This window comes from Alligator sinensis, unplaced genomic scaffold (assembly GCF_000455745.1).
Source record: "Alligator sinensis unplaced genomic scaffold, ASM45574v1 scaffold81_3, whole genome shotgun sequence".
Classification (NCBI taxonomy): domain Eukaryota; kingdom Metazoa; phylum Chordata; order Crocodylia; family Alligatoridae; genus Alligator; species Alligator sinensis.
Window position 1 is genome coordinate 122,612 of NW_005842088.1, and position 23,302 is coordinate 145,913.

At 40.1% G+C, this 23,302-nt stretch overlaps 1 protein-coding gene across 2 annotated transcripts in view; it reads left to right on the top strand.

The window, feature by feature from the left end:
- Positions 1–23,302, top strand: part of NUP210 (nucleoporin 210) — a 117,618-nt gene that overhangs the window by 53,699 nt on the left and 40,617 nt on the right. For both annotated transcript variants that reach the window (XM_006023901.3, XM_025204537.1), the window contains 8 exons: positions 2,792–3,013; positions 4,516–4,689; positions 6,034–6,226; positions 8,355–8,461; positions 12,047–12,151; positions 12,305–12,406; positions 22,004–22,132; positions 23,167–23,294. In XM_006023901.3, coding sequence (XP_006023963.1) covers positions 2,792–3,013; positions 4,516–4,689; positions 6,034–6,226; positions 8,355–8,461; positions 12,047–12,151; positions 12,305–12,406; positions 22,004–22,132; positions 23,167–23,294 — 1,160 coding nt within the window. The remainder of the gene's footprint in view (positions 1–2,791; positions 3,014–4,515; positions 4,690–6,033; positions 6,227–8,354; positions 8,462–12,046; positions 12,152–12,304; positions 12,407–22,003; positions 22,133–23,166; positions 23,295–23,302) is intronic.

The window sequence follows — 23,302 nt, forward strand, 5'->3', positions numbered from 1 at the left end:
CAGGCCACTGTGCTATGGGGCAGCTGCCACAGGGATGCCAAGTTGTGGGGGGGGAAATCCCCACTTCCCCGTACTGCACAGGGTTGGGGGGGTGGGCTCTGCCATGAGTGCCTAGAGGCCCCAATCACCACTCCTGCAGCTAGTGAATACAGGGCTTTTTTTTTTTAAGTGCCAGGACTAGGCTGGGGTTGGGTGGGAGATGGGACCAAGCAGGGCAGCCATGGGGGCTTCTCCTGCAGCTCCCCCACCCAGAGAGAGGCAGGCACAGCTGAAGGAGCTTCCTGGCTATGCTTGCCTCTCCCTGGCCAATCTGAATCGGCGCCAAATCTTCCAAAGCTGATTCAGCCGAATCAATTCAGGACAGCGATCTGAATCTCCGAATCAAATTGCTGTCCTCTGAATCAGCTGAATCCAAATTGAATCCTTCCCTATTCACACAGGCCTAGAAAATAAAATCCTGAATTGAAGGGCAGTACTGAGCAATACTGTGCAATGAGTTTAGCCTCATAATTAGTAATGAAATACTGATATCAGACAAGGTAAGGCTGGTATGTCTTAGTATAGTAAAATGTTTGGCTTCTGGAATAAATAATTTTTCCTTAAAATCCCAACAGTCTGAATACTGGTATCAATTTGGCTAAAGTGAAATTACACTATAATCAGTCGTAATTTATTCTACTCAGCCAATCTGGCTTAATTTGAGTAGTTAAAAGACAAAAGTGGTCCTTTGTCCCATCCCCTGAACATTTCCTCCCCTCTGCCAGTAATCATCCCATCTTTTTTATTAGTAGTGTCCTTTATGCCAATTTAATTTATAAAATATTCTTGTTCAGTTATAAATACTACATGAACTAAAATCAAAGCACAATGTAGTATTACAGAACAAAGAGGCTGTGGATTTCAGAAATAGTAACACATACATATGATAAATAAGGTAAGATATTGGAATCTAAAGATTTAACACAACAGTCATGCAGATAATATATTCAAGAATTAAACTGACATGTAACAGTTCAAACAAGTAAATATAGAGATTATATTAAAAGATGTCCACTGAGCTGGGAAAAGTTACATTCATCAAAGACAGCATTTCATTTCTTGGTGTTGAAGTATGGAGTGAGATTATAAAATGGAATATACCAGGTTTGGGGACAGAAGCAATAAACAGAGCTTGTACCAGATCAAAGAAGCTTCCTCAAGAAGAGTTCTTTGTATACGTTTCAGACAACCTGAACTGTCAAAAAATATTGAGACATCATGAACGTAATAAAAGATCTTTTCTCATTAAGACTGAAATGTGCAAAAATGTTTGAGCTTGTTATATTTCAGATTAAAAAAACAATTCCTCCTTCCATAGGCAATAAAATGACTGGCATGTAGAGAGATAAAGAATAGATCCTTCTAGGATTATTAAATGCATCCTGACTAACAGTTCCTAGCCTCTTATTTAGCTACCAGTGTCAAAGACTTTGAAAATCACCATTTTACAGTATTTTTGAAACCGTGATTTCTGGTCTTCAGAAAAATAAGTTTGCTGTGGTGGGTTTTTTTGGTGGGAGGGGTGGAGGTGGGGGTTTGGATGAGATTTCACATGAACTGGTCCACAGAATAAAGAAGAGGGAAAGGTTTTATCACAGAAGAATGAACATAAGCCAACAGCATACATGATTTAATCCCACATTCTTGGCAACACATGGAAGTTTATGGAAAAAGCGTAACCTGTGAGGTAGAGTAAAAAAAACCCAAAAAAACAAAAGAACAATGCCTGGTATTTATAATTGTGTTTCCACATGGTCCTAGAAAATGCTGGGTACCAGTCCTTTACCTGTAAATCTTAATATACTTATATGAGGTTGTAAAACACTTGAAACAAATTATTCTTTACATATTACAAATGTTGGTCCAGTTTCTATGTAAATAAACATCACAGGCAGTTCCATTGAAGTCAATGAGATGGTGGCACAAGATCTATTTACTTTTGTGATTTATATGCCGCCACTCCCAACAGAACAACTCAACAGGGCTACTAGATTATCAAAATAAAACAGAGATCCGCTAAACAGCCTCTCAGGCCTGCTTTGTTTGATGAATGCCTGCCCAAATAGGATACTCTTGCAATGCTTCTGAAAGATGTCCAGGCTAGGCTTTGGTAGATCTCAAGAAGGGAGGGAGTTCCAGAGCTGAGGAGCAGTTGCCAAGCATAATCTCCCATGCATTTTTGCCAAGATGTACATTACTGTATAGTTCAGCATAATATTCCTAGAAGTCTTACTTCAAAACTTTGATTTCATTCAGTAGCGTAAATAAACATGTAAAGTGCAGATTCTGGAAAACATTTCTACTTGGGAGATAACTGTCAAGTTGGAAAGTTTCAAAAGTTAGAGGGTGTAATTCTGACTGTTTTTAAACATATGAGAGTGCTGTTTTCTTCAGTGGCTCCAGGGCCCACCCAGCATCTCTTTTTTTTTTTTTTTCCTTGGAGTACTTCAGTATAAAGAGAACTTGATTATCACCTACTGGAGATTTTTCTTCAAACTCTGTTGGGATTCTGTGGGTATTAATAATGCCAGAGAGAGTGTTAATTTATTTTTAATTATCTGTTTTAGTATTCCTATGTTCTTAACCGCCTTTTTAAGTTTTTTATAAAGCTTTGGACAAACGGTAGCATCAAGAAAATAATCAGATGGCTGGCATTTCCACTGGGAATGATAAAATGTCACACAAAGTAAATCACAGTATAATACGTGTTTTAATATGTATGTTTGTGAATATATCCTTTGTTCATTTCCAGACTATTGATCCTCCCTCAGTTGCCTTAGTAACGTTGGGTTCTTCTAAAGACATGTTATTTGAAGGTGGACCCAGACCATGGGTGCAAGAACCTTCAAAATTCTTCAGGAACATCACTGCTGAAGATGCAGAAAGCATTAGTTTATCCTTATTCGGGCCTCCTACATCTCGAAATCATTTCCAGCATTGGGTTAGAGTATTTTGCAAAAGCCTAGGAGAACAAGTAAGTGCCTTAAGATATTTATGGCTTGTTTTTTCTTTCACCTATCAAGTCCTCAGTCAAGGCAACTGAGAAAATACCAGATTGATTTAGGATAAAGAAATCTAGCCTCCAAATGATGAGTGGTTGCTATAATAAGCCAGTAAGAAACTTGACTAAGTAATTTTTAAGCATTTTTTAATCTGATGCCAGTCTTGAGAGTTAAGCATTTTTTTAAATTACTTTATAAAGAAAAATATAATAGTTTACCATATTGTGAAGCCAAATATATCTTATATCATTATTATCATCAGTATTAAAAAGATACATTCAGCAGAAATTGTTATGACTTATTTGCCATGAATAAGATTATTGCAACAGGCTAGGAACAGACTGCATTTATCTGGCACAAAAAAAGATGTGACTTCGTTTGTCGCAGAATAGAAATGCCCTTCCAGTTGGAATTTAGTGCTCAACTAAATGCGGTCCCATGTTTTTTGCCATTGATTCAGTGATGCAAACCGGGGACAACCATTCAGACCCACTTTCAGATGTTTCAGGACAGACTTTGCACTTATCCTGTGAACCTTCTTAAGCTTTGTCCCAAGAAAAGTTTGAATGAATGTTCTTTGTCCTGGGATAAAATGGTTTATTCAAATTTCAGTTCTGGACCAAGTTAAATTGGAGTCCAAGTACTCTTGCTAATGTATTGTTCAGGTACACCACTTTAATATTGTGGGTTCAGGTGGTCAGCTCATGATTGCATTCACTGACAAGGTTTCATCATTTCTTGTTTCTCCAGTATGTAGTAGAAGAGAATTTCCTTGCTTGACAAAACTGCAAGATAGATATGACATCCATGTTTGGCCTTAATTTTGGCTATCCATCTAAGGCTCTTTCAAGGGTTATCCACTACAAAATGTAGTTGACAAATTGCTTGGCTGGCATCCCCAATGAACACCACACAAAATCTAATTTGGGTCCAAAATCAACAAGTTCTTGTTATTTCAGAATGTAATTATTCTGACTGACAGTAAGGTACAGAGATGCGCACATCTAAGTGATGTTGTAATCATAGTGCCCATCAGTGGACGGGACTGATAAAGGCTGGCTATAGGCAGCAAACAAGCAGAAGGCCTTTAGTGCCTGAGCTTATTTCAAGCGGTCAAGGGGACGAAGTGGGAAGAATGAAAAAACAAAGTTTTTAGAGCTACTAAAATGTCTACAGGAACTCCATATCTGTTGGTTTCCCTTCTTGTAGCAGGATGATCTTAGACAGCTGTCTTCAGAAGCGCTGAAAGCCGCCTTCTGTTGTACTGTAAGGTTGATAACAACTCTGAATAGGGAATGACAGTTTCTGTTTTATAGTAGTCTAGAACTGCTTTTAAAACACAGTATCCTCAATTTCATGTCTGTAGTGGATATGGAATATTATTGGAGCATGAACTTTGTGTCAAAAAAATCTGAAATATCTGAAATAGGGTACTTTCTCTCTCTAGTTCTTCCCTTTCATCTATCCTGTACAGGTTATTACCTTAACAGTTGGAAATAAGCCCACCATTACCAACCCCTTCCCAGCTGTTGAACCTGCTTTTGTGAAGCTTATATGCACTGCCCCTTCTCGACTCACTTTGACTCCAGTTTATGCAAATCCTCAGCTTGATCTTTCCTGCCCTTTGCTGCAACAGAATAAGCAAGTGGTAAGTTTGAGGGGAGAAACAAAAGGCTCCTTTCATATTTTGGAAACAAAATTTCACTTCCACATAAGAGTCCCACACAGAAAATTTAAAGACTATAAAAGCAATGTTAATGAGCCCTACTATTTTGACCAGGGCAAGTTCTGCAAACAATCTCTCCATATTCAACAGTGGTAAACACAAAAAACTCTATGGAAGAACTGAAAAGTGTTTGAATATGAGGTCCATAGTGGGCTAATAAGGATGCATGTGCAAAAGACTGTGCGTCATACTTGCTGATCCCACCCCCCACAAGTGCCTGTCAGAGGATTTGTGTGCAGTTGTGCATAAGATTTTACATAAGGACAGAAATTCCCTATTGTACTTTCAATGTACTTCCTGTTCTGAATTGGGTTTCTGATCATTTTTTTTCTCTATCCATCTATTTTTCTTATAATGACCCCTAATTTTTATTGTTGTTTGTTACATCCTGAATGTTTAAATCAAAATGTAAGTCAGACTTTTAAAATAAAAATAAATGAACGTATGTTCCCAACAAGTATTTCTGAGAACAGTAGCTATTTCTCAGACTATCTGATTCTAATCTAAATAGTTCAAGTTTTTCCTCCAAGTCCAAGAGTTTTGATTTTACACTGTGCATGCATTCATACATGCATCTAATTTGTATGGATGTAAACACTCTTATATGTATGAATACCTATATATGTACATGATTGAGTGTGTTACACATGCAATTTACTCATAGACTTATATAAAATCCATGTATGACCCACATTTATGTAATGGTTATTTTAGTAGTAAGACTATAAGACTCTTGAATCCAAATGAGATAAATCTTCTTTACTCTTCCTAAACATGCATTATTCATTTCACTTTAGCATATCATCAATCATGTATACAAAATATTCTACTTTTGCAAAATATTAATAAAGCTTGCTTTAATGTGCAATTTTAAATATTTTCATTTGGCAGATTCTTTTTAAGTAATGACGTGGGATAGATAGTTTGTGTTATAAATCAGTCTTAGCGTTAGTTGTTGTCAGCAACTCCATAGGCTTCCAACTTGCTCTGTGATATTATTAGTATCCTTTGCAAGATGTATAATCCTGAAATATTTCCTCTGGGTAACAGCGATATCTTCAGATATATTTCATTTTTTAGAATCTGAAAGACTACTCCAGTGTCTAATGAACACCCTCCTGCTGACAAAGGGAATGTTAAAATATAGTCTAATATGGCTTTTCATTGGTGGCTGGTTTTAATCAACATGGAAACATCTGAAAAATCAAAGAGGTTCTACCATCTCTTCAGTTTACAATTCTATTAATTTATTTATATATTTTTCAGGTTCCTGTTTCAAATTATCGCAATCCAGTATTGGATTTAGCTGTTTTTGACCAACAGGGGATTAAATTTGATAACTTCAGCTCACTTGCTATAATCTGGGAATCAACAAAATTTTCCTTGGCCAGCATTGAACCCAGCATGCCATTGGAGCTGCAACTGAAAGAGGATGGAAGTGGTCAGAAGAAAATGGATGGTACAGATAAGCTAAAATGATATGCTCTATTTGGAGGAAGATCAGATTAACAGCAATTGGTGGTGCTTTTGTTAGAGTTAGGGAAATTAAGTTCCATATAATCTAACACACAAATTCTTCAGTCATTTTTTTTCCATCTTGTTTTCTAACTTGGTGTGAAATTTCTCTGAACAAAATAAGGGGAAGAGATACCAGCACTGTAATGTTTTACCTCCTCTTTTCTTCTGCCCCATAACCTGATTTAATAAGGCTTTCCTGTCAGAACAGGTAGTGGGCAGGACTGAAATCTAGTAGAGGTACACAGGATTAAAAGAGGCCTCCTGGGCTATTGAGTCTAGTTCCTGTGTTCACAGGAAGTCATTAACCTAAGGCAGCTGGCCGAACAGGCTGACTAAGCAACACAGGGCTGGTCTGTGCACAAGACCCTGCATGCAGGGGCAATTTGCGGGTTGGATTTAGCACAGGGTCAGTGCTCAGGGTCAGTCCATGGGCAAGATCTGGTATGCTAGCCCAGCCCTGTGGACAAGATCCAGCTGCAGTGACCCCATGCAAAGCAGCAATTGATGCTATCACCACTCCGTTGCTGCCAAATTTCCAGACTCTTGGAGAGCTCCACGGGCTGGATGATATTGTTCTGCAGGCCAGAGATTGAGCACCACTGACGTAAAGAATCCCCATTGCCACTACAAGCCTTCAACTTCTTCATCCTTACCCTCAACTCCAAAACACCAAAAATGCCCTATAACATGCTGAAGGCAAATGCAGTGAGTTTAGGACACTGCTAGTGCTCTGGAACTGCAGTGACAGGGAAGTAGCTGGTTAATATATACTCTGAAATTCCTAGGAAAAGCACTCATCACCCCTGCTGCAGAAAAAGGCAAAAACTCCCAAGGCCTGTGCCCATCTGGTCTATGGAAACAGTTTCCTTCTTTACCGTATATTTGATGATTGGTATGACTGAGCATGAGAGAGAGAATTTTTAGCCAAGAACCTTCAGAATGTCTAAATTTCAACCAAAAGATCTGAGTGCTTCGGTCCAAAATGTCAACCCTTGGATATGACCAATATCCCAGTGTCTCAGGGTTAGGTGAAACCCCATCCCACAAGAAGCTTGTAGCATTCATGGGATAGCAAGGAACTGTGAGGGAATTACTTCCTACTGTCACCTGGCAACCAGAAAGCCCCAAGGCATGGGATTACTAGGTATCTTCCGATACAAATGCCACACCCCAGGGACTACAAACATGATTCCACACCACCCACAAGGAGTTGGTATGTCCATACTCCCTGCCCATACCATCCCTTACATCAGGGATTTTCAACCTCTTTTAACAAGTGTACACCTTCTGTCTCAAAGTTTCAGCTTGTGTACCCCTTTATTTTTTTCTTGTTTTTAATGGGGGGGGCGCAGATGGAGTCCCCCACAGTGAGGGAGGGAGTGGGGCAGAGGCAGGCACTGTGCAGCCGGGGCAGAGCACGGGACAGAGCCCTGAGCCACTGATCCGGGGGGTTTGGGGGAGTGGGGGAGGCTCCCACGACTGCACGCACCTAGGGAGGGCATGGGGGATGTGTGCCCCCAGATCTGCGTGCAGGGCAGAGTGGGCTGCCACTGTGAGCTGGGGCTGGGGCAGTGCTGAGCTGTTCCTGGTGGGTGTGTTGGGCCAGGCTGCGCTTGTGGCAGGCGGCAGTGGTGTTGGGAGGGGAGCTATGGGGTGGGGGCTGCAGCCACTCCAGAATTTGATGTAGCCCCCTCACCACCACCCCTGGCCACATCAGTTCTGTGTACCCCCTACAACCTTTTTAAATACCCCTAGGTGTACATGTACCCCTGGTTGACATCCATTGCTTTATATGGATCTTTAAGACTGAACTGAATAAGCTTAAGTGCTTAGCCATCACCCCTCCAAAACTAAACTGCTCTGATGATAGAAATATTCTAATTTTTAGTCTAAATTTATCTATAACCAGTTTGTAGCCATTTAATCTTATGCTAGTATTGTTTTCAACATAAAAATCTTTTACCTTTGCCCAGTATTCACTTAATTTCTAAAGAGTGATTCCATCCATTTTCAGCATCTGTTATATGCAACTCTTCTTGTTGTAATCTCTTACTCTACTTTTGTTTCAGGTTTGCAAACTGTCCTTGTTCATCATGAGTCTGGAACAACTGCTGTCTCTGCTACTGCAACAGGATACCAACAGTCTCATCTCAAGGCAGCTAAAGTGAACATACCGGTACTTTGAATTATAATTTTCTCCCTACTTTTTCCATTGTGCCTAATGGGAGCTTCCCTATGTAATAATTTCTTGAATGCATTGTGCATAAGTAATTTAAATATAAGTATCTTCTTAGCTTCTTCAAAAGAAGATCCACATCACTGTTTTTTATAATATTCCCCTTTGTCTCTATCGTTAGTTATTCATCCACTTTAAATATAAGTTTTTTCATTATCTGCAAAAAGGAATTATAAAGAATTTTCTTATTTTATTTTGTGTTGGCAATGGTACAGCTCTATCAATTGTCCTTCACTAAAGCTACCCTTTGTTTGGTAAAGCTGTCAATGAGAAAATAAGCACATTTGTGATTTAGTTGCAAAATAAAGGAGAGATTCAGTTTGTGCATTTTTGATTCACTAGTCATCCCCTGACTTGTGAAAGCTGGGTTCTGATTAATATCCGATAGTTTGACTTCATTCATGTTTCTAAAAGCAGTGGGGTTATTTATTTGAAGAGTATCTGCCATGTACTTAGGCAAGAGATCCAATATGTAAAAAAAAAAAAAAAAAGAGGAGTTGTTCCTGCCCTAACATACTAATCTGTGCAGAGACGGGCAAGAGTTGCAGCAAACAGTGCTGGTAAATTGTGAAGTCAGAATTAAATTAGTGCCATCAATTTTTTAAACCAGTGCGTGCTCAAACTAGAGAGGGGCATTTCCCTGTGGGACAGACTAACTTACACAGTAAACTAACAATTAAAAATATCATGCTTAACAAATCAATTTGAGCTACAATACTCATTTAAAATAGATTAGAAAGATTTAGAAGGGCTTTGTGATAATTTTTCCCTCTAAATCTTTAAAAATCATGTTAAGAGCTTGTGTGACCGTAAGACTCGAGCAAAGTGCAGAATTTATTGCCCAGGAGACTAAAGTTGTCTTAACTCGAAAATGATACAGATAAGTTGCAGTAACAAATGGGCAGCAGCTTTTTGGAACGTTCTAGCCCCTTTTTGCCAGCATTTTCCATCTCTGGACTTTGAGGGTCAGATCTTTTTTGAAAGTTAATGTGAATTGCTAGTCAGTCTTTGTATTTCATACTTGAGGCTGCTAGCAAAGATGCCAGCCAGCTCATTTTTTATGTAACGTGGATACATGCTTATACAAGAATTTGACCAGAACTATCAATTCTTGGGAGCCATCAGATAGTAATGATTATTGTTTACTATTAACCACAACTGGTTTTAAAGAATTGACGTGGTGGCTTACTGCCACCTCCTCCCCTGCTCTCCTGAGTTATACAGTCCCTCTTCTGTTATGCCTTTAAGGCAGGGGTGGGCAAAATATAGCCTGCGGGCCAGATCCGGCCTGCCAAGCCATTCTATCTGGCCCGCGAGGCCCCTAAAAAATTTAGAAAATTAATATTTATCTGCTCCTGGCTGCCTGTCAAAGATGACAGGATCCAGGCTCAGTAGGACCCAGGGGAAGCTGACGGCAGGACTAAGCAGCCCAGCAGCAAGGCTCTCCCAGCTGTGCCCCAGCCCACTCCCTCTTCTCCCCCTCCCCCAGCCAGAAACTTCTGCCCAGTAGAAGCTTCTGGCCTGGGACCAGGGCTGTTTCTCCCTGGTCCCAGGGGCTGTTCCTGCCTCCCTACACCAGATAGGGAAATTCAGATAAGACAGTGGTGTCCAAACTTTTTGAATGTGGGGTCGGATCATGAACTTTTTATCCCCCAGTGGGTCAGAAAGCCATATTCAAAGACCTCACAGGAAGCAGTATCACATCAGGAAGTGATGTTACGTGACCTTTGACACCAATGAAGTTGCAGGAAGTGACAATGAAATGGGTCTGGAAATGTGGTTTAAAATCCAAAATAAAAACAATATAAAAGCAACAATGAAATAATACCAAACACTTGACTAAAATAAACACTTTCGCATAATACATAATGAAAGAAGCATAATGCAAATCGACAGGCCAAATGTGGAAAAGATATCAGCCAGAGTGGAAACTAATCAAAGGTGGAGGGATGTGTCTCAGCAGGAGACACCTGCATGGTGCTTTGCTGCCTCCACTGCTCGCTGCCTTGCAGGGGGCGGGTGGGGAGGGAGGAGAGAGCGGGGGCTCCTCAGTGCATCTGAGAGGCTGCAAGAGAGACTCGCAGCTCAGCTGGGCACGGCCGAAGCTGCAGCCGGGCACAGAGTGGAGTGGGGTGGGGTGGGGTGGGGAGAGCTTTGGCCTTCCTAACTGATTCCCTGCAAGTGCAAGACAGGGAGTTATATGCCTCCTTGGTAGCTATCCCCTGTTTCCACAGCCTGTATACCTCTTTCTTTGCCCTTAGGTTTTCCTGGGCTTCCCTGTTCAGCCAAGAGGGCTTCTTTGGCCCCTTTGCTCCCTTTTATGTGCAATGGGATTGTCTCCTTCTGCGCCCATAGGATCGCTCCCTTGAGGAACAACCACCCTTCCTGGATTCCCATTTCGCCAATGCTCTTGAGCTTCAATGCCTCACTAACTAATCCCCTGAGCACACTGAAATTAGTCTTTCTGAAATCTAGCACTTCAGCCCTTCTGGTTAGTTTACCCACCCTTTGCTGGATAGTGAATTCAGTCAGTCGATGGTCACTATCCCCTAGGTTACCTTGTACCTGCAGATTCCCCACCAGGTCATCCCCTGTAGCGAACACCAAGTCTGGCAAGGTATTTTCCTCTAGTGGGATTGTATACCCCCTGCATTAGGTGGAGGTCCTGTATGCAAGTTAAGAAACTACGTGAGCAGTTAGATTTGGCTGACTGCTCCTCCCAGCAGATGTCAGGGTAGTTTAGGTCACCCATGACAATCATATCTCTCAACTGTACGACCTCTGAGAGCTGTCTGGAGAATTCCAGGTCTAGCTCATCCTCCTGGTCTGGCGGTCTATAGTAGACCCCTTCTACGAAGTCCCTTTTCCCCCTGACCCACAGTACCTCGATTTGGCCCTCCTCTGATACCATCTTGATTATAGAGGAGGTTCTTCTCTGCTCTTCTCTATTCTTCTCTGTATTGTGCAAAATAATGTAATTGAGTTGAATTGGTGTGTTATACTAACTTGCTTTGAAAAACATAGCTTGGCATTTTTCCTTTTTAAGTTATTTAGACGAAATGATAGACTTGCAGCTAATATGTAGTAGTTCTGTAGTTGGGTAATTGGGCATTTTTTTTGTAATACTGACAATACTGAAAAGCAAATCTTGAGAATAACAAAAAGACTGAAAACGTATTTAAATAGAATGCAATATAATATCAGATTTCCAGTATATCTGTGATCATCTCATAGCCAACATGTTTATGTTAATTAATCCTGTCTGGCCTCTGTTCTTTGTCTTGGCCTTTTGGGCATAATACAGAATACATGTGTGCATAGATCACCCTTTATATACATAAAGAATGTTGTAATCACCAAATCTGTACCTTGATCCTTTGGAGACTTTGTTACCTAATATCCTGATCTGTCCTTGTCCATTTACACAACTAGATGTCCCATCTTTTTTCACACACGCATATGGCTTGTGCTCTAATCTGACTTTTAATTTTACATTTAATCAGTGGGCTGAATTATTTCTTTCAGTATGAACCTCTTATGCCTGTGTCTGCCACTATTGAGCTGATACTTGTAGAAGATGTGAAAGTTAGTCCTAGAGATGTCACAATTTACAATCACCCTCATGTCAAGGTATGAATCTTCAAATTAATTTAATCTCATTGGGGGTAGGGGCAATGTCATGAATGATCTCTCTTGTATGCGGGCATGCATACACACCAATTTTAGCAGTATACTAAACAGAAGTCATGTCTGTTGCATGTTTGTTTTTTTTCCTCTTTGCAGGCAGAGCTACTCATCAAAGAGGGTTCTGGGTATTTTTTCATAAACACCAGTGCTATAAACATTGTAAAAGTGGCTTATGATGAGGCTCGAAGTGTTGCTTTGGTAAGTAAAATTATTTGTTCTTATTTTAATGATCACTGTAGTACAGTGGCTCTCAACTTTTTTTACCGTGGCCTGGTGGGAGTGGGACAGGGCGCGCAGAGCCAGCTGCCTCCCTCCCAGGGCTCCCCTGCCACCCAGCTTTAACCCCAGAACCTCAGCTGTGACCCTGGAAGCTGCTCTCCTGGGTGGACAGACAGGGCTCTGAGTGGGGGCTCGTGCTACAACCCTGCAGGCCGTTGGTTGGGAACCTCTTCTTTAGTGGTGTACTGTGGTACAGTGAGCATGTCTTTTTTTTTTTAATGTAATTTCGACAGATTCTGAGGATGAGGGAAATGCTTGCTAAGGGATTCTAAAGATATTTTGATTTGTATCCCTGCTGGTTCCTTTCGATTTTCTACTAAAACACCTATAGTAAGTTACAGTAAATGTATGAACAATGGCTGGCACACAGCTCATCTGTTTTTGTCTGGATAGGAAACTGTACAAAATTTTAAAGGGCATGAGAGAGAACCTTAGTTAACATTCCACGGTAAATGGTCTTCATAAGAAGTGTGTTTTAGGAGCTCTCATGGTTCAGGTGTTTTGCCTGTGCTAATTTTTTTTGAGCCAATAAAAATGTAAGTCCAAAATGTAAGCAAGACTTATATGAACAGGAAGTAACTTTTCCTAATGTAAGTCAGATTTTCCTAATGTAATGTACATTTTTTTTATTTCCTTTTATTTATGTGTTTTTGAGGTTTTCTGGAACTCTTGTTACAGTGTAAAGCTGGGGTTTTCAAATGTGTTTATAATCAGCTTCGCTCTGTTCCTTTTAAAAGTCAATAGGTGTTTGACTGAAATAGAAGAAAAGTTAAGCCAACACAGTGTTTTTTATATATCCCAAATTAAAGATTCCCCATGGAGAGGTGTCCTGAGTGTACTTCATGAATCTTCTGGTCTTTCCAAAAGAAAGACTGTGTCAAGATAGGTGTTTTGTGCACAATCTGAAGAGTGATTTAATAGTATAATAACAAGTATAAAGCCCCAACTCGGCAAACACCTCTTTACTGCCATGAGCAGTCAGATTAAATTAAGCATATGTAGATAAGAGTAGATCTGTCTCCTGAACTGCAGCATCATATTTTGAGATATTTTATTAGGGTCTGCAGTCATTCAGCATAGAAATACTGTACCAGTTCCATACTATCATTAACCACAAGTCATCCAAAAGGCCAAATTGGTTCATTTGGCACTTAGGTCACTTGTTTGACTGACTGCAGGATAAATTAGGAAGAATGATAATGTTTAAGTAAATTTTATAAAGCTACTAATCATGAGATGATAATGATGTAAGATTTGACTCTACTCCATTCTTCTGTGGCAGTGTGTGCAATTCTCCATGTCATTTCTTCATGTCAGTAATTTTCTCTTTAGGAGGGTACAATAAACTGTAACAGCATATAATATACTAGAGCTACAACTGTACGTTTCAAAAGAAGCAGAAGGTAGATTGGGATAATGGTTGAGAAATACACGTTATAAATGTATTCAAACAATCTGCTTTTATTGTAATAATAAAACTAACTACATGTCAGATATCCTGCTCTTATTTCAACATATATTGCCATAACTAGCAATCTGCATCTTATTTCAGTGCTTTGTCAGCCCAACTCTTCCTACTCTATTATGTGAACTTCATTTTATAAGTCCATAAACCACCACTAATGTGATTTCATAAAGAACACAATCAAAATTAAAAATGAATATTTTTTGGATTTCTACCAGGAGTTCTTATTTACCTAAATATTTGTATGAAATAAATAATTTGATTAGGTGGTGATATTTTTCCCAATTACTGGCTGTTACTTTGGCAAGTTGGGCTAGATTTATAAGACAGATGGCACATTTTTCAAGAAATAACTGCCTTAATATCTTACACAAAAATAATAAAGCTTCTAGTAGTCCTATTTTCAGTTTTATTTCCTCCCTCTCTAAACAAGACTCACTAATAATTTCCTGTTGTTGCAAGTCTACAGCACTTACTCAGAAAACCTTGGTATTTCATATGTGTCAGTGTGTGATTTCACTACAGGGGCTCACATGCCTCATGAACACAAAATCAGCCTTTTGTGAACAGCAACACCAGTCAAGATCAAACAACAGCTCAGTGGCTTTTCATGCCCTTGTACAGCAGTATGAAGAACTGGGCAGCGACAGCTCTTCCTCTTAATACCTAAGCAGTGAGATAGAACCTGGTGAGTGTCCTGCCTGTTAGTTTTTAGCTCCATCTTAGTTTCTCAAAACTCATCAAACCTTTAAAACTCCTAGCTTACTGTTAGGCAATTGGAAGAAACACCATCAGCACATCTGGATTGAATAATGATGGTCTGTACCTCCCACTCTGTCAGGATTCCTGACATGCTGTATTTGATATTTATGGGCTTCAAGCCCTTCTCATCCATTGATAGACTCTTTCCTATTAAAAAAAAAAAATGGGCACAGCAGGAACATCATCTGCTTGGAGTCCAGGGTAGCAAATAGATGTTTGGTATTCCTATTGTCTTCTAGAACAGGTAAAGCACATCATTCACAGTTTAAGCTTCCTCACCTGGAGTGATCCTGAAATTATATTTAGTTTCTCAGAGTGCAGGCACCAGACTTTTGAATGTATTCAGGTACATTCTATCAGTGTTGACTGCACTCAAATGAAGTACCAAAGTCTGGCCCTAAGTAGGGCTGCCAGAATACAGAGGCAAATATTCCATACATTGTTAATGCAAGGATAGACCATGCAAATAAAGCCTTTAGGGGTAAGTCCTACAGGTTCCACATGACACCAAGAACTACACAGGCGATGAGGGGAAGCCTGTGACAGAGAAGACAACTCCTACATCATTGCCCCCACCACTTGATGTTAGACCTTATAGCAGAAGATACAGTATAAGATGTGCTGGTCACCATTAGAACCAAGACAACTGCCAACATGATGCAGGCTATAATACTGAGAGCATGCTGCTCCTCAGCACCATGCAGAGAAGAAGCAATTTCATCCTCTGATACCAAGACAAATGTTGTTGCTGCCCGTCCGCAAAGAACCTTCTTTTTTAGATCTGTGATCTCAGAGGTCCGCAGACTCTCACTCAGTTACCATCCCAATAGGAATGGCATTGGACTGGCCAATATCAACAGCCAGCACAGGCATATGGGGATCCTGGTGTCTCACACCTTTGGAGTTGGTCTATGCACTTGAGGAAACTGATGTCTTTCATGACCAGACAATTTCTTCCAGAGGGGGCCCCCAGGGAGAACCAGGCCAGGAGGCTGAGCTACACCAGTAATCTGTTTCCTCACTTAAGGACCTTTAATGGTATCCCCTGACAAAATGCGGTGTCCTTAGCACTGACACTAGCAACTAATCTCATTCCCAGGCCCCCTGATGAGAACTGTGGGGACTAGAAATGGGAACATCAGTCATATCAGGGAAATCTCATCAGTTGTTTAATATTTTGACAGCTGCCTGCCCATTCTTGTATGTGAAGGACTGCTTGACCCAACTCTATCATCCTCTGCTGTGAAATGTGAAGAGAAGTGGAATTAAAACATTAAATCCAACTGTATGCTCACGCCAAACTCAAATAAGGTTATCCCTAAAGATAAGGCTCCCAAAAGGCTCAGTCTGTTAGAAGACGAGAAACTTACTCATAGGAAGCAAAAGAATGACAAATGACTGGACCTTACCAGCCAGATATTGAGCTGGAGATGTTATGCAGATTTTTTTTTATTGGCGCTCTCCCCCTACCACGTGTTGCCAGTTACACCCCTGCCCTTATGACCCATTTTTCCTTCCCTCACCACTGCTGCTTGTTGCCAGTTTGTGTTGCTACCTACTACCAATTTCCCGCATTACGCTGTTTACATTCTGCATTGTTCCACGTATGGTGTTAGGCGCCTGCCCTGCAGCCTGAGTAATTGGATCAGCTGGGTAAAGCTACGTCAAGTCAAGCTCCTGCTCTGTAGCCCTTGTAACTGGGTCAGCTGCACTGAACAAACTAATTACATGCAGCTAGCCCCTTCTCTCTGATTTGGTTCTGGGGCTGCTTTTAAGGAACTCCTCCAACACCTGAGCCATGCTGCACAACTTGCTGGTCTCCAGTCCTTGAGTAGCTCCTGCCTCAGTATTTCTGACTTTGTACCCAGCCCCTCAGACTTTGAAGTCTAGTTTGACCTTGGCTTGCATCTCAGACTATGGTTAATCCTCTGTCTTGGCCTTTGGGTTCAAACTCTTGGCTTTGAATCTCAATCCCAGTTGGAACTCAGGCTTGCCCAAAGTTGCTTCTAGTCCATGGCTCACTGCTGCAACTTCTCAGATTCCCACCCCCTGCTCTACCTGTTTGGCCTGACAGCCCCTGTAGATCATAACATGGTTTTAATGGGGCATTCTGTCCTGATCAGTAGTCTCATCTGATTAATCTCAGGCCTGCCTCTGTCCCCAGGGGTTAATGCACTCTTATGATGTCAAATCTTTAATCTGCTGGTATTACTCCTTGGTTTATTTACACAAAACCCTGTCAAAACACAGACCATCCCTTTGTTGGTCATACAGAGCACTGTGATACTTGCTTGTTGAACCAAGTATCAGGTTTTGTTTTGGGGGATTTTTATGGTGTATAATTTCTCCTCATGTTCAGTGCATTATTGTACTGCCTGCCACCTCCGTATCAAGTACAAAGGTGTTGTAGCATGACAGAGCCATTTTTGTCGTCCTCTGAAAAGTGCTTCTTGATTGGTGTATTTATATCTGCCAGTGATTTTCCTGGGCAGTACCTTCTCTCTGCATTACATAGCACTGTAGTCTCAATAACATGTGCTGCAGTCATTTGGGTGCAGTCAGCCCTGGCTTCTTCCTGATGCTTTCTTCCTGAGGCTAATTAACCTGCTCATCTACTTTGTGCCCAAAGGTGAACTGAATAGAATCATTGCATTCCAGACAGTGCAGCCAGTAACTTCTCTTCCACCTGAGCATATCCTTTCCCTGTGTTTGTCAAGGCTCTGCTAGCAAATGCTACAGGGTTTAATTATTTGACCCCAGAGAACAAGAATATAGAGAGATACCAATTTTCATGCCTGAACCAAGAAACAAATGAGGGGCTAAATGCTCAAGTTACACCGCTCAGAAATCTGGTGCCTAATTGTAAATTTGTGATAGTAAAGGTTCTTTGATTAAAAGGCAAGATTAAAAACCATGAACATGTGATTCTAAGATACAAGATGTGGGCTGGCTGAGCATAAAACCTATGCAGAGCAGCCCCCTGGAAAGACTTGCTCCTCCAAATGGAAATGGTTCCACCTGGAGCCTTGCATTGCATAATTGTGAAATCCACCTTGCACCAACATCCACTATAATCTTACATGATTTTCTTAAATTTGACAAAAGTTATTCCTCAAGGGCTACCTGCACTCTCTTTTTTCAGGTGTCAAGGACTTGACATCTTCTTCCCAAAACTTGTGAAACCCACATTCAAAGGGGCATCAGATGCTATCTTACCTATAAAGAGGTCTTTCTGGTGGCTGTTACCTTTGTAAAACTTTGTGGCTAGACTTCCCTTTTCTTAGGGATAGGATGAGGTCACAGCCCAACCTTTACCCTTAAGATAGGCTCACATTAACCTACAAGTCATCTTAAACTTGATGCAAGAAGAAGGTGTATTCTGTTATATATTTTAAGAGCTTTGATCCATAAAACGGATGGGATCAAATCCTTCAGACTATTCCCTTATGTATTTGTGACTGTCTGGCTCATCAAAAGGCCAAACCATCTTGCCTCTGAGAATTTCTTAGTGGTTCACACAATGAATCACCAACTCTTTTCAATTAGTTAGTGAGCCTCTCCTTTCATGTCGGGGGGCTATTTTAGAAACCTAAGATCTATAAAGCTGCAATTTGAAGTGATCCACTTGTCAGACATTGCATGCCTGGCATTATTAGGTCTGATGCCAAGTTTGAGGTGGCAGTACTCCAAACATTATTTAATGATGTGTCTAGCCCTTGTCATTCCCATATTGCTGAGGAGCTATTGCTTGCCAGTGAGATCTACACTGATGAGTCTCAAAGAAGAAAAAGTAGTTACCTTACAGAAATTAGAGTTCTTTAAGGTGTTGTGTGTCTTGACAGTGTCATTCTCTGTCCCCACTTCTCAGAGTGCTCAGCTAATAGAGATTTTGGTTGTGAAGGAACTGAGGCAGGGTCATGACTCACCTTTGGCCTTGCACAGAAGCCTGATAAAACACAGGTCATCATAGATGATAGGCCATGATAGGTCTTGATAAATACTAGTTAAAAAAAAAAAAAAATCCTGATCTCTCCTACATGAGGTATGCAAACATGTATGCTGAGCTCTACACTGACCAAAACATGGTTGATTACCAGAACTAACTGTTCCTTCTGTTAGAAACTGTTCAAAGTCGGTTTTTCATGGGATCAAATACTAAATACAGCTAAAGAGAATGGGGGGAGTCCAGGGAAGCCATAGTATAAATGTGGTCAAAAACCAGACATTGTAATTAAAATTAAATTATAACAAATATAAATCATAGCCTTTGGAGCTAGTAGGCAAAGTTTCCTTCCTCTCTCCCCGCCCCCCCCTCCGTACTCCTCCCCCTGCAGCACAAGTTAAAAACACAACCCTGCATTAGATTTTTAATTTTTGCAATTTTCTGAGATTATTTTTCACAACTGCACTCAAATACAGACTTTGCAATGGTAAAGCTATTGAACTCGTGTTAGGAAATAAGACTGCCTAATATAAACCCCTTTTTTGTTGTTCATCTGCTAATACACCACTGTAGTACTTCCTCTCCAAGAAAGGGTGTCCATGCTCAAGAAACTCAAAGGAAAACACCTAAAACTAGCCAAACAGTATCCATAACCAGAGTGCTTTATTTTCTACTTCCCAAGATCTTTGCTTAAGCAGGCAGTTCTCAGACAAATGGTCAGAGAAATAAAAAAACAAACCTTACTTATTGGAAGAAGGTTTGTCAGACATTGAAAGTACATATCCTTTGCTCTTACTGTCCATAAATATTTTCAGTAAGTGCTCATGTTATCCATCTTGTGTATATATAAGAATACAAACTAGTTCAGAAATACCACATAAAATGATAAGTTGACTATAGCCACCATATTAAAATAATTGTTATATGTCATTAAAGTTGCTAGTAAAATCTTCAGATTCTTCAGATCCTGCTAAGGAAGAAACTTGCATTTTTTATGCTCTAATAGAATTGCAGCATTATAGCTTAAGATGGAAAAAGATTATGAAAATATTAAACCCATCTCCCTGTGTTTGAGACACCCTTCTCAGAAGTAGATGCATTGTGCATCATTCTAGGGCAGGGATCAGCAACCTTTTGTTGGCATGGGCTGCCCTTTGCAGCCCAGCCCCAGCTATGGGCTACAAGTCTCTGTCCCCTGGAAGTGGCCAACTGCCTACATGTATCCTTATCATTGATTTCCCCAACCTTTCTGCAGCAAGTGTAAGCACAAGGCTCCACAGCAGAGGGGAGTATTACATAGCAGTTGGGTGCCCGAGCCATCAATCCCCCGTGCCAAATCAGACCTTTACAGACCAAATAGGACCTCTTTGTAGGCAAGATTCAGTCAACACACCATAGGCTGCTGACCCGTACTGTAGAGCTACACTTGCCTTGATCTAAATGCCAGCAATACATTTGTATGAGGCACTGCATATAATATATTTTGTGGGGGAAGGGTTATCCCCATGGCATGATTCTTTGTAAATGGCAACAAATTAAACAAAACAAATAGGATTAATTGTGAACTAGTGAGGACACGTGGCTGTTTTTATTGCTGGCGGTATGGTAATATTGATTAAAAAAACATCTAAGTTACTGCCTATCTGTACAAATTATGAGCTGGCAACATTTTAAAAGAGCTAGGTGTCAGCAACAGATAAATTTATTTTTGAAACTTGTGAAGTTGATCTCAGTGCTTAATAATTCTTTTGTCAGATCTCTTACATGGATAAAGCAATATTATAACTAACTCATCACACATATAAGCAATGACATAACTAATATAATATATAATAATATAATCTTAGTGATTTCATAACAGAGTGGTAGTCTTTAGCAATGTGGCAGTACTGACAATGAGGGACTTTGTATGAACCAAGACTTATTTTCAGCACTTGTCAGATTATAAATGCAAGGAAGCATTGGGTTTATTCGCCTGTTTTGGGTTTTTTAGTATGACAAAAACGCTCTCTAAAAATACAGGTCTTGTTTTGTTCCATCTGAAATCTATGTTGCCTCTGGATTTTGTTTGGCTTCCAGTTCTGGATCCTGCAGGATGGTCTCTTAAGAAAGAAATGTACTCCTACTTGAGAAATCAGCACGGTGGCAGGTGATCAGGGGAATGGCTTGCCCATGCCAAAATAATGCATTCATGTAAATAAAATTCAATTTAAAAAAAAATATTTGGTGAATATATTTATAAAACAAGATATTCTTTTCCATAGTGTGAAGCAAAGTTAGACAAGTGCTGCCAACAGGAGTGCAATAACAGGTTCTCCAACTTCAGACCTGGTGGTGGCAGACAAGCAAACACTGGTGGCAGCTGCTACTCGCATCACCTGCCCCATGCTTATCAGGGCTCCCTAGTGGGAAATTTGGTGGGCAGCCCTGCTCGCGAACTCCTTGCCAAATAAAATAGTTCTGTTGGCTGGATCTGGTCCATGGGCCATGTGATTCTTGCCCCTGAATTAAACTTTCTGGAAACTGGAGTCATAATAGCTGCCTCTTTTAGATAATTGTAAGAAATGAATATACTCCTTGTATGGACCAGAGAGCTGAAATGCTAGGAAGCCCGATCTGAAACGCATGCAAAAATGTGGGTGGAGGGGGATTACCCAAATCTGAATCTACCTTGGGAGTGTGTTTCTAATAAAAAAGAGTGAGATTTTTGGGCAGAGTGCTGACTAAAACAGGCTTGGAGTTATTAATAAAGACATTTTTGTTGTTTGATACAATCCTTTTTATTTACAAAGCATGTATAACTCCTGTTCCCTGAACAAAGCAGGAATCAGAGAGATGATTGAGTCATCAGTTGCTCCTCCTAACAAGGGCAATCCATAATTTGATTAACCACTCAGCTCAAAAGGGGAAAGGAGGATACTCTGCATACTTCAGGAAAAGCAGTGCTAATGCTTTGAGATATAGCATGTGTTCCTGGTTTGTAGTGTAGGAGGTTTTTTGGTTTTGTTTTTATCTCTAAGGAAAATTTTTCTTTGTGTTGGATGATATGCTATTTGTTTGTTTTTCTGATGACAGCCGAACACAGAACCTGCAGGCTTACTCCCATATTAGGTCCATTAATGCAACTGCTATCCAGAGGCCATTTACACTAACTGAATAGCATAAGATTGTTTAAATACATTTTACCACTTTCTTTTTGCTTTAGTGGAAGAAATGATTGTACATGTTTTGAAATGTTGATTTTTTAATGTTTTCTGCAGTAAGAGGAAAATGAGCTTAATCCTGCACAGAACAGATTATTTAAAATGGAAAACATATTTATTAAAATTTTCCTTTGGTATTTCAGGTGCGTCCTTTACTTCCAGGATCAGTAACTGTAATGATTCATGACTTATGTCTAACTTTTCCTGCCCCAGCCAAAGCTGAAATGTATGTATCTGATATACTAGAGCTGTACGTCCGAGTTGTTGACAAGGTTAGTCTGTTCTGAACAATTAGTATTGCTAATACTAATACACAAAATCAGCTGTGCTGGCAGTAAACAGAAAGCTGACATATGTATGAGGCAACATGGTGGGATGTCACAATAGTGGCACATGAGCTTTCCCACTGAACTGCTGTTTGTCTTTGAGAAGTCACTTCAGGTCTTGGTGCCTCACTGTTCCTCTCCAACATTGTCAGGGCAGAGGCTGCTTCTTGCTACCAGTCTGCATAGTACCCAACTCAGTTGAATCATGATTTCAGTTGGGGCTGCTAGGCATTTGCCTTTACGCGAATAGTTGCTAATTATTATCAATAATACAGGCTACCCCCGCTTAGCGTTCTTAATTGATTCCTGAAAAACCGAGTATTAAGTGAAACGAGAATTAAGCGAAATCGAAAGTATTTGGCAACCCAAGATGGTGACCGCAATTGTTTTTAATGACCCAAGATGGCGACTGCAAGTGTTGTAATGAAACTTGCTGAGTGTTAAGTGAAATCGGGTATCAATTTCAAATGAGCGTTATAGCGAAATAGCGCTAAGTGAAAAAGCATTAAGCGGAGGTTACCTGGAATAATAATATCAAGAGCAGCAATGATGATGATAATACATAGTTCTGAAATAATATTGGTTCACATTTTTGTTTTAAAAATTTGTGAGAGTGATTGATTCTTCATTGCCCTTCTGGGAGATTTTTCCTGGTCATTTTTTCTCTTCTCTCTTTTCTTTCTCTCTCTCCTTTTTTAAATATATTTTTATATTACATGCAAGCAAAATTAAGTTTAGATTTCTCATGTTTGCTTGAATGATGTCCATGCCAGTTGAAATACCTGAATTGATTAATTTCACTTGACACTAATGATATCTGTCAGGGATTGCTGTTGTAAAACTAGCACCAATTTAACTTCAGAGTCCATTATCTTAATATCTGTTTAGAAATTGAATGTAAATTAAACTAACATTTATGTTGAAATACAAGAATAACTTTAAAATCCTGTTTCAATGAATAATAAAAGTGACTATTGCAGGTGGAGATTGGAAAAACAGTTAAAGCTTCTGTCAGAGTATTGGATGACTCCAAGAAACCTTTTTTGGCTAAATATCTTGCATTCATGGATTTAAAACTAAGGGCAGCATCTCAAATTGTTTCACTTGTGTAAGCAT